Genomic DNA, 12,645 nt, shown 5'->3' with positions numbered 1-12,645 from the left:
AGCAGCAAGAAAGCCATTTTGAATTGAGCAGGAGAACCAAATAAGAATGAAAATAAGCAAGTAAAATTCAACAAATCAGTGACAAAATCCACACGGATAAATCACACAAATTCAGAACTATAGGCATAACTTGCTTTTTTGGCTTTCTAATGAAACTTGCCTAATATTTTGGAATCATGTTACAACTGAGACCAGAAGGTCTCATATTTTGACAGGAGGCAAATGCCATGCAGATATTCAGCCTTCTGGAAATACAGACCCACTCACTGCAGGAAAGTTCTTTGAAGAGCACTACTAATTTCACTTGAAAGCAAAAGGTGTGGGGATAGTGAATCGCAAAGCATTTTTGCTGAAGTAGAAAATTACAGTCCAAAACTTTAACTTGAATTAGAACCGGGTGAGGTTCCCCCCAGCCCAACAAGATCCAAATCCATCCAGAAAATGCAGTTTTGGGACTTTCAAATCTGCTGGAAAATGTGGGTCAAATTTACTTAGTAGTTTCAGCTGAAATGGAAATGACAAATCATTTAGACTATTCCAAAACATCTCTATGGTTGGCCTTTATAGTCTTTGTCAGCCATTCCTCAGTTTGAGGATGATCTCTGCCATGGTTCATTGATGGGCCTTGTGGTGACTTAAGAGCCCAATCCTTGAGCCACAGACCTGTCCACAGAAGTTGCAGATCTTTCTACAGGAGAGAACAGGCTGTAAGCTAGAATTTTTCTCTTTTTCATTTCTCCATTCTCTCTTCTCTGCTTTGAGGACAAGATGCTTAACTCAAAATAGGCTGCTGCTTGGTTCAGGTTGTGGCACCATTGGAGTCAGTCAACAGCCAGCTCCTCCCAACTCTTGATGCTGGCATCCATTTTCTTGTGGTGTGCTTTCAGTGTGTCCCTGTAGTTTCTCCTGTGGCCACAGGAAGATTCAGGGCATTACTAAGTTGGGAACAGAGAACTATCTGGGAGTCATGAGTTGGGCATCTGCACACAATGTCTGGTCCAGAGAAGTTGGTGCTCGAGACTCAATGCTGGTAACACTGGCTTCAGCAAAGATTTCCAAACATTGGATTCAACATTTGTGCAGTGATCTTCCCATCTGATGTAGAGTATTTTCTGGAGGCATCATTGGTGATCTCTCCAGGCCCATGAGATGACAACAGGTCACCCACGTTTCACATCCATAGAGGAGAGTGGGGATGATGACTACATTGTAGACCTGGATCTTGGTGTCTTTCCAGAGATTGTGAGGAATAAAGATGTGCCAAAGCAATTTCCCAAAGAAAGCACTTGCATACAAGATCCTGTGCTGGATTTCCTCAATGCTCACTCTATGAGAGAGGTGGCTACTGAGGTAGGTAGCCCAGAAAGGATGAGGGATCATGCCCTCCTTTTCAATAGCTCAATTGCAGGGTATAGGAGACCAAGTTATAGTTTTTTCTGCTCTGCTTGCAGAAGTCTGAGTTCCCATTCCTTACCTGGCAGAAGACTGCCTTAAATCACCATGGTACATGTTACTCTGGAGTAAGCCACTCTGTTTCTCCTGTTGACGCTGTTCCACTTTTCTCAGACAGCTTAAAAATTCATAGCGTTAGAGGCAGACACTAAGCAGCCTAAGAGTTTAGGCCATATCTTAAGAGGTGGGAACCTCGATTTAGAATAATATTTTATAACCAGGTGGCTAGAGCATTCTCCTTGGAAGAGGAGGAAGAAAATGCAAGTTCAAAACCCCTCAGGCTGAACAGTGTTGAATCTGGGCTTCCCATAACAGGGGAGAGTGCTTTAACCCATAAGCAAAAGTGCATTCTTCCCTTTGTTTTGTGGGTTTTTTACAAGCACTGGTTGGAAGCTTCAGAACTTTAATAATGCGCTGGAGCATCAGTAACTTGTCACTAACCTTTCAATCTACTCCTGTGTACAAATATTAGACTATGACAACTCTCATGATTCTTGGGAACTGGAAAAATCTCTTCTACAGATGGGAAAACTAGGGGCAGCAAGTTGGAGACTTGCACAAGACCACAGAAGGAGGAATTGTAAGAGAAGAGACTAGATTTCAAAGGTTCTTCTCTTGAGAGCCAATGCTGTCTCCTATTTAGCACTCCAAAATCTGCACAGGCCTACAAAACGTTACGGCATGAGAAAAAAAATACAGTCAAGTCTTTGGAAAGAATATATTGGCATTGTATTGAATGTTACCATAGCAGCAAAGTTCATGCTACCTAACTAAAGGCTTTTATATCTTCTGATAACTATAAATGCTCTGTGATGTACATAAAACAAACTTGGGTGAAATCCTGAGCACATACTTCTTTGCGCTCAGGGCTTCACCATCCTCAAGCTTTCTGCTTGTCTTGCAAGCCAGAGGGGAAAATAATAAAATATAACAGCAAGGAATCCTAGCTAATTTAAAAAACACCTTGGAATTAAATCCATGAGGAAGGCAGCATAATAGATGCCATGGCTGCTAAACAAGGATATATGGTATTCACATTTTACATTTCAGACATATGAAAAATAGATCAAACAGAAAAGTACGAGCAAAGTATTCTGTTAAAAAATTATAGAAGGTAGAAAAATTAAATGATATCTTACCGGACTTTTCCTCTAAAAGAATGCAGTAAAGGTAAAAACAAAAAAACAAAAACAAAAAGAAAGAAAATGAGAAAATAAGGTACTTTCTGTAAAGAAGTAACTTGCAGAGAAATAAAAGACCTACATATGAAAGCAAGCATTGAGTGTAACTTAAACATACAGCAAGGTAGTAAGTAGGTTGTAGACATAGGAATATTATTCGTGCAGACATAGTATTATAGTGAAAGATAGCATATACAAAACACAGCACTTTTATCTAAGACATTTTACAGAGTATTGCATTATTTGGCATTGCTGGTCCCTGCTACCTATACTCATAGTTTTCCAATACATGCTTTATTCCTTAAAATGATTTATGGGATGTGAGAATAAAGTCTTGTACTCCACACAAGCTTTGAAAAATGTAAATGTAAAAAGTGTCTGAACTTAAAAAGGAACAGGTTTCTAAAAATTTTGTACTCAACTGAGATAGCTTTAGCATTTAGAAATGGGATGAAATATCCTGCTTTGCTCAATGGAAGTGACCTTGATTGCATTTGTTTCATTAGAACCTCTTAACTGTTTAAATTAGCTTTCCTTTTTATCCACATTTTCCTACCTGGGAGTAGACTATGATTTTTATCTTGTTAGAAAGAGATATAAACAGTGCTGGTCAAAAGCTTATCAGCATGGTCATTGCCTAGTGGAACTCAAAGCAGAGTATAGTATAGTATATTGCCCTAAACGAGTAAACTGTCTTTTGTAAAGGGCATATTAAATTACTGTAAATAAATACTGAAGACAGTTAAACCTTATGGCCACATCCACATGGGCGTGGACATTTGGTTCCCCCGAGACAACTAGCGGCGTGCACCTTGCGCCACTGCTGGTTGTCCCAGGGAAACACCTGTGCTACTTGCCCTTTGGCATGCAGCAAGTTACCCCGGTGGGTAGGGGAGGCTGGGGCCGTACTGGGCTGGCCCCAGCAGCTTTACCCGAAATCCTGGGGGCCTCCTGGGGCTGCAGCAGTGACACTTCCGCCCCGCACAGATCCCATGCAGTGCAGAGAACACATGAACATGCAATATGTGGCACTGCAGACATGCTGAACAGCAGGCTTTATACACTATTGATTACACGTGAGAAATTTCAGCAATCTACATGTTGTTTTTTTCTGTCCAGGTTGTGTATATCTGAAGGATGGCCAGTTGTGAAAAAGCCATGATAGCTGTCAGATTGTGCTGTTTGGTACACTTCTATAAAACATCCTACATCGCCTATTGCCTTGAGGATTAGAAGCGAGTTGTGCAAAACCAGACGTTTTGCTCATTGTTGGGTTTTAATTTATAAAGTAAGCAATACTAATTTTTAACCGTGAAAAAAGCTAATTTCTCTAGTAGCCAGTCAAGCAAATATGGTTACACATTGTAATTACCATATTCACTCAAATATTAGATGACCCTGAACATAAGATGACCCCAAATAATTAGATTTTACATATGGAAAATATATATATTTGTTATAATTTCCCAAGCATAGAGGTTTGCCTTGAATTTGTCCTCCTCCCACTCCTACAGCAGGGAAGATAAAACTAGGGGGCCAAGTACTCCCCAAACTTCTTCCCCCTTCAGCCCCTTCTCCCCTCCTTATTGTCAGACCCTATTCTCCCTGAGCACATGGAAGCAAGGAGCAAATTTGAAAACTGACTTTGAAATAAACCTGCCTGTAATACTTCATATATAGGCAAATTACTATGGGTACCCATAGACTTAGTTCATCCAGAACTGATGCACTTTACCTCATTTGAAAGTGCTGCAAGTTTTAGCACAAATACAAATATTTTAGCACAAATATGGGTACCCATAAACACATTTTTAAGCAGTACTTTTGTACTTTCATGTATATAGAATAAACTATGCATGATATTAAACTGAAGCCAGAAAGTTCATGTTTTATCATATAGTTCACTGGGCTGGGCCCCAGCTGAGTCAGTGTTTCAAGCCACAGTGACCCTACAGCTCAGCACTGATCAGTATGTGTGTGTATTCCAGATACCCCCCACAAAGGATCCATGTGCTAGTTAGCCCCCACTCTTGATGGGAATTGGATAGTCTTGTCCCAAGTCCTGGGATTCTCCAAAAATTTATATGCAGATGATGCTGGACAACCTGTTCTGGCTCCACCTCATGAACAGCAGGGCCACACTAATCATACATCACAGGCTGAGAGAGGGGGAGACGCAGGGATTCTGGGTGAACTGTTTGGGGCTCTGTTTGGTGATGTCTGTTAGACATTTTAAGGTTGTTGAAGAAACAGGAATCATTTGAAATGGGAAAGAAAGATGCAGTTCAGCTGTGGGAATGAAGAGGAAGTCTAAATTTATTCAGGTGCTCAAGAGAGGTCCTGGAAGACTGGAAAAGGGACAATGTGGTGTCAATCTTTAAGAAGAGGAGGAGGTAGGATCTGGGAAACTACAGGCTGGTCAGGTTGACCTCAACACTGGGTAAAATTTTGGAAAAAAATTATCAAGAAGTCCATGTGTGAGAGACTGGCAGAAGGCACAATGCTGAAGGATATCCAACACTGTTTCATTGTGGGCAGGTTGTGTCTGACCAACCTTGTCTCCTCCTATGATCAAGTATCAAACTACTTAGATATGGAAGATGCAGTTGGTGTCATATACTTGGATTTTAAAAAGGCCTTAGAGATGGTCTCCCATGATGTTTTTATAAAAAAACTGGGGGATTGTGGGCTGGCAGAGTCCATGGTCAGTTGAGCTGGGAACTGGCTAAGGGGTCGAACCCAGAGCTTGTTAGTGGACGAGTCTGTATTGGTGGGAAGTAGCCAGTGGCGTCCTGCACTTCTGGGTTCAGTTCTTGGCTCTGTGACGTTCAACATCTTTATCAACAATTTAGATGAGGATGTGGAAAGCACACTGGCCAAGTTTGTGGATGATACCAAGTTGTGGGGAAAAGTGGTCACACTAGGGGATAGGACGTGGACCCAAGCAGACCTGGACAAGCTAGAAAGATGGGTGGAGTAGAACTCAATGCAGCTCAATAAGCATAAATGCAGAGCACTTTATCTGGAAAGAAGTAACCAGCGACATGAATATAGGTTAGGAGGAGATGTCCTGGTCAGCACGATGGCTGAAAGGGACTTTAGGATCATGGTTGATCACAGGATGAACATGAGCTGCCCGTGCAACACTGCAGTCAACAGAGCTAATAGTATACTAGGATGCATTAGCTGATGCATCGTGAGCAGGGCGAAGGAAGTGATATTTCCTCTCTACTCGGTACTGGTGAGATGGCAGCTGGAGTAGTGTGTCCAGTTCTGGGCACCACACTTCAAAAAAAGACATGCAGAATCTTGAAAGGGTCCAGTGAAGGGCCACAAGAATTATGAAGGGTCTGGAGGACAAGCCTTGTGAGGAAAGACTAAAGGATCTGTGACTGTTCAGCCCAGGGAAAAGAAGACTGAGGGGGAACTTGGTGGCCATCTATAAGTATGTAAGGGGTGAATAATTGGGAGGTGGGAGAAAAGCTGTTCACTAGTGCCCCAGGGAAGACAAGGAGCAATGGCTATAAAAATTGTTAGAGGATGGTTTCAGGTTAGATGCGAGGAAGAACTTCTTTATGGCAAAGGTGACCAGAATTTGGAATAGACTTCCCAAGGAGGTGGTGCAGTCCTAAACCTTGGAAGTCTTAAAGAGGGGACTGGACAAACACCCTGCTGGGATCATTTAATCTCAGCACGGGGCTGGACTTGATCTTTTGAGGTCCCTTCCATCCCTTAATTTCTAGGATTCATTGATTCAATATAGTGGCTCAAAAAGAGTCAGTGCAGAGGGGTCTGTTCATAATGAGCTCTACCATATATCTTATTCAGATGGGCTGTACTGACCTATGCTTGTGGTAGCATTTTTGGCACCAAGAGGAGGGTGACAGGGCTGTCTCTGGCCTTCCCGATGCTGGCCTGGTATTACAACAACTCTAGGCTTAGCGCCTGTTCCCTGTGGAGGGAACACTCACCCATTTTTCTGAAGTCCCCCCCTCCAAAAAAGGGTTTCCATCAGTATGTTTGCCCAATACGGACCTTGTGTTTTATAGTCATGCTCAGTATTGGCTGCATTTAGGCAACTTCATAATTGGTTTCCACTACCGAGCATATGCTGCTTTTGGCAGAAGCTTAATGATGGACAATGTATTTAATGAGGTTTCTTTGTATGTCAATATAAGACAAGGAGCTATTTTCCTCCTATGCTGATGGTGGGGGGGGGGGGGAAATCTTATCTTATTTTTGACTAAATATGGTACTAGAAAAACTATTTAATTGTAGCAAAAACAATTTACAAAAATCTGAAAATTCCAATGCATCCAAAAGTAACCAGGTCAAATTGTTTTAATGTTTTAGATAGCTTCAAGGAATGTCATATTATTTCTAGAAGAATGTTTGATAGTTCGCTCCTGGAGATCCATTCCCCGCAACTGTTTCCCATGCCTTGTGTGCAGAGAACATAAATGATTTACAGAGGTAATTTTTCCATTTCTTATGGCAAAAGGGGCCACAGCAACTCACCAACAATGGCTTAATATTTTGGGGGGCTTGGCCCCTGAATCTCTTGTTATTGTCAATAAAATTTGTGGGTGCTTCACACCTCTGAAAAAATACTTTGATTTAACTATCTAGGTATGGATTTGGGATTAATAATGGCAAACCCAAATGTTTAAATTCTGTGCAGGCCCCTTCCTTTCAACTTTGTACATGAAAACACTTTTTGCTAGTTTAATTCTTTTTTTTCCCACTAAAATAAGCTCATACTACTTGGGGCTGGATTTTCCATGGCACAAATAGTTGGCAATTAACATGACAGCGCTGTTGGTAGAAAATAGAAAGAAATAGAGGAATATGAAAACTCTGGCTCTATTGATGATATAATATCTGATATGATGAGGTTGCACCATCATCATCATCATCTTCTTCATGAGCTACCCCAACAAATAAAGAAAGAGAAAATAAAATTCCTTCTAAAGAACAACAGGAAAAGATAGACTTCCCCAAGCAAGCTGGCAAGCTTCCTCTTTCTTTCTCTGCATATGTAAGCATGTACTGAGAGATTCAGCAGAACCCTTAATTGAACGATCACAAGCTAAAATAGCACAGTTCCTCTGATAATCTGATAAAATAGGGCTATTAAAGCCTAGCAGGAGGCTCTCAGCAAATAATAAGCAAAGAAGTCTCGCGTTTGCTATGTGCGGTCGAAAGATTTTGTTTAGTTTCTTTGTAAGAGTGCAGTTGACTTTAACAGGGCAGCACCTCACTGCTGAAATGTATATTTGTACCCCAGACCAGCATTTTTAGGTTTTAAAACTATGCAAGAGAGCGTTGGGTTAATTTTTGTTCTAAAGAATGGGAAAGTCACTTTCAACCTTCCTTTCCTACAGCTCCTTTTATTTCTAATTATCACCCTTAATCCAACAAGTCTAATTTTCTTTCAGACACCTTCAATTTGCAATGTCCTCATTTAGACCACAAGAGGTCAAATGGGGTCAAGAGTGCAGAGAATATTAACATGCATCTCCCATCATACTTCTCTCTCTGTACTTTTTGCCAGACTTCCAGCATCTCAGAAGAGGCTGCAATCAGAGCTGCAGTTTTGGCTTATAGATTAGTGGGTTTTAAGTGAATAGATGAGCTCTTTTTGGGGGTAGGCACTTAGCATTAAGCTAGACAAGGAGGGGACAATAAACCATACAAAAATATTGTATTTGTTCTAGTAATTCCAGAAACACACAGATTTATTGCATTGCTTATGAGTACAGGTCTGCTTAAATCACAGTTAGACGTACCAGATTTCATGGGTTGGTTGCAACATACGGATCAGATTCAGCAGACATTTCACAGATGTGTTCTGGTGGCCCCAGAGGGATGAGGGGACAGCCATCTTGGCTGCTGGCTGCTCTGTGTGGCCCTGCCCCTCAGCAGTAATCGATGGAGAGGCCTGGGGGGGAGGGGGGACAGGGGGAGGGACTAAGGGGTGGCAGCCATCTTTTCTGCTGCCCTTCTTAACCACCCCACCAGCTGGCACCTTCCTCTCCTGGATGGGTTGCAAGGCTTGGCCACAGCAGCAGTGAGGACTTCTAGCTCCCACTGGGGAGCCAGCAATTTATTTTTATAAAGTTTTGTATTGTTGATTTTGTGGACTATTCCAAATTTTGTGGTTTCTGCGAAATCCACAAAACTGCGATTTAAATTGACCCCTAGTTATGAGAGATTGTCGGGTCAGATTCTGATAAAAACAAACTTGATTCGGAGACAAAGAAAGGGTAACCAAGAACTTTCAAACTTAAACCCAACAGTGCCCATGGCTCCAGTATTTAATGTTCGTAGAACAGGAGTGGAATGAGTTTCTATTTATTCGTGTAAGAATAGTCCCACTTTTTGTTAGCAAGGAAAATACCATTGTGCGAGTGGATCAAATCCAGAAAATGACTAAACAGATGTGAAACTGACTAGTCTGTAATTTCATTGGCTAAAATGAGGGAAGTGCAAAAAGTAAACAAACTACACAAATAGTGAAAGTGCACTCAGTGCAGAATTCCCTGCAATGTGCGTAAGTAAGTATGGTTTTCTTGTTTTTTTCTAATGTCCTTTTTAAATTTTATCTTAAAGGACCTAGAAATTGAGCAACAGACCCGGGGATGATCATCTCTGTGAAACAGTGCTCCTGGAGTGGGGTATACCCAACGTAGGGTCTCATATAGAAATCATCTACTTTCTAATTCAGTGTAATGGGGGAGAGGAATGTGGTTAAAATGTAGGCCCAGGATTAAATGGCAGATTTAGTGTTTAGCCTTTTCTGATTGTTACAGACCAGCATAAATAAGTATGGCCCACAGGCAATTCTAACAACACATGGTGGGAGCTGGAGAGAACCGCACCTGATTCACAGCAGTGTAGCTGTCCACTTCATGCTAGCTTTCTACATTAATTCTTGGCTTCCACTATATCCATTTTGGGAGTGCCCAAGTCTTGAGCCATTGCCTTTGCCTTTGCGAGAGTTAGGATAAATACCTCGCTCTACATAGACCACATATAGTGTATAAATTACATGTAAATATTTTAGTTCAGATATTTAGCTGATCTAAACTAGTGCAACTTCACAGTAGTGAATGGAGACATGCTGATTTACAACTGCTGAAGATCTGGCTATTATCTTTGTACCTCCCCTTCTGCCTTATTTTCTTTTCATTTCATAGTTCATACCTTTCCTTTCTGTGATCAGCATTACAGCAACTCGCACTAAGTCTCGCTTGCTTCAGAGACCGTATCAATGGATCAGGAAGCCACATTCTCCACAGAACAACAAAGCCATCATTCTGCACGATTTACAGTCTCCGCATCTCCCACAGCCCAGGAAATGAGAGTCCTAAATTGACTCTTGAACTTAGCTTCCGCACACAGAGACATAATACTCTGCTGTCCTGCCTCCAGGCCAGCTGCAGTATCTTTACTATTTCATAACAACTGCGCGAGTCAGCTCACAAGACAAAGATAAACCACAGACCCAGTTCCAACATGTTAGTGTCAAAAGGAAGGACTTCACGAGATAGCCAATTAACAAACATGAATGTGTTCACAATGGGGCTAAATCCTGCTCCCTCTCAGTCAAAGGCAAAACCTCCCATTGACTTCAATGGGAAGAGGATCACGGGAACCAGAAACCAGACACTCATTTAATTTCAAAGTGAGAACAGGTCTCTCTCTTGCAGTGTACTGAGAGAACACGCTCTGTGCAATGAATATTATCCATTCACATTTCAACTTCAGGAACACAAGGCACAGGAAAGCAAGTGGGCACATGAGCCTAAAACCTTGCCTTGTTGCTTCACGCTACTTTTCTTTCAATACTAGGGGTAGCAATAAGAAAAATGTGATTGCTAGGAACCTACCACAATTTTTGGATAATCTTTTAATGAATACTCATTTACTCGCAAAAAGATATATCAGATATACCAGTACTTAATGGTTCTTTACCTTCTCCATCATAACATCAGTCCGAAATTCAAAAAGCTTTTGGGCAATTACGTATCTAAATGTACAGAATTACTAAATAGGTTGGCAGTGCACATCTGCCACCTCATGAATTATGGATACGTGAGAGTGATTAGAAAGGGTCAAGGACCTTTTAGTGGGGGTCAAGGACCTTTGAGTGGGGGTCTAAATGCTCCATTTTAGAGAGAGACTTTAAATTTTATACAGGTGACCCGCTTTTTGTCGTCTGTTTGCTACCCTCAGGTTTGAGCAAACATTTTATCCCAGAAGTAGAACAATCAAATACTGAGGAAACCTATTGATCTCTTCAGTACACTTACAAAAATAAAATGGAGAAACTATTAAATGTTCCAATATTTTCCCTCTACAGGCAAACCAATATCCTACCCCATGTATATGTATTGGATTGCTGTGGCTTTGACATAGCAAAGAGATTCCAGAACAAGCTGGATTGGATTGAAACTGCATAATGATATAGATTTTAATATGGGTTCTGAGCCATGACTGCAAAACTTCAGGAACTACTCTGGCTGCAGTAAGCAACACATGTACAAGTCACTAGCTGGGACAAGGATCATGGTAAAACCTGATGCCAGGCAGAGCACCACCAAAGTCTGGATTTTTTCTTGACACTAAAGCTCAGGTGGATTTTAAGAAAGTCTACTTCTAGGAAAAATCAGTGGCCTTAGTTAGAAGCTTATACCTTCAAAATATTGCATTGACTTTAAAGAAAGGAAAAACCCCAGCAGTTGCAGTTCATCTCACTCCAAACTGGAAGCAAGATGCAAGAGTTGCAAAACCATGCGCAAATCAAAGCCATACAAGAGGAGAAACTATGGAGCTTTGAATGGCCAAATGGAATTGGATGACAAAATAGGGGTTTTGGCAAGCCCTGAAAGTGTTGAATGGCTAACAGAACAAAAATAAAGATGAATTTAAAGAGAGATTGTTCTTCCTTTTAGATATCTAGATTAATCCTTCATTAAGGAATGCACAGGTAACACTGTATTGTCTCAGTTCTGGAAAAGTAATAGCCCAAAACAAGAGGCAGCTCTGATTTATGTGCAGCACAAAGATAAAAATTAAATTATAAGAAAGCACAATAGGGAAAACTAAGGAGATGTTTGAGGCCCAGTTCTGATCTCACTTTCCCCATTTTTATATGTTGTAGTAGTAGCCAGTTCAATGAAACTCCTGATTTCAACTAATGGAAGAGGTGAAATAAACCTGTGCTATTTCTTACTGTTATTATAGCACAAATCTCAATTACCCAAGCTTCACAAGACTTGCATAAGCCCAGTTCTCTCATCCATACCCATTCTGAATAGCATCTGTTTACATAAATTGCTCCACTGATTTTAAAAAAAGTTAAAACATTATTACAAATAGTGAAGAAGAATGGCAGTATCTGGTCTGATGTAAGTTTTGATGCCCGAGGTAAATTTCAGTATAATTAACAGATAGCAGAAGAATGTAAACCTCTTTTGAATATTGGGGATAGCTGGAATTTGAACTGTCCAGATCATACTGCAATTGCAGCTATTTCCTCTTCATTTAAAAAAAAGTATGCATGTTACTTTTTTGGTTGATTGGAGATGTGGGAAGCTCATTAAAATAAGGTCAATGCACAGAGCAAGTAAATTAAAATAGTTCAGAAGTGGTTACAAGAATCTCTGTTATATACTAAAAAGCATGACATTTCTTAGGAGTTACTTGTGACCGCTCTATGGCTAGGCAAAGAAAAGCTACATAAACAAGACTATGGGCATAAAAATGGTATTTAACCATGAATCAATTTGACCCAATAAATAGTTTTGCTCACTACTGAATACAATAAGCTAAGATAGAATCTGTCATTGTACTTGCAACTTAGTGAAAGATTAAAACACCAAACACTCACCACTGGAGATGGAGAAAGTGCGATGTTGCCTATTGATGCTTTCAGCTCATCTACATTTGCTGCGCTTTTAAGAATGTCTTTAGCCTGCAAAGGCTTAATCTTAATGTTAAACTTCTT

General features: G+C 40.7%; 1 protein-coding gene across 1 annotated transcript in view; it reads right to left on the bottom strand.

Annotated features, from left to right (window-relative positions):
- SGIP1 (SH3 domain GRB2 like endophilin interacting protein 1) overlaps window positions 1-12,645 on the bottom strand; it is a 97,839-nt gene that overhangs the window by 70,500 nt on the left and 14,694 nt on the right. The window contains 1 exon segment of the mRNA XM_025212869.1: window positions 12,529-12,645. This exon segment is cut by the window's right edge and continues 30 nt beyond it. Within this exon segment, the coding sequence (XP_025068654.1) occupies window positions 12,529-12,645 (117 nt within the window).

This window comes from Alligator sinensis, unplaced genomic scaffold, assembly GCF_000455745.1.
Source record: "Alligator sinensis unplaced genomic scaffold, ASM45574v1 scaffold1339_1, whole genome shotgun sequence".
NCBI classification, from domain to species: domain Eukaryota; kingdom Metazoa; phylum Chordata; order Crocodylia; family Alligatoridae; genus Alligator; species Alligator sinensis.
Note: the sequence above shows the minus strand (reverse complement) of the source record. Positions and strands in the feature narration are given on the sequence as shown.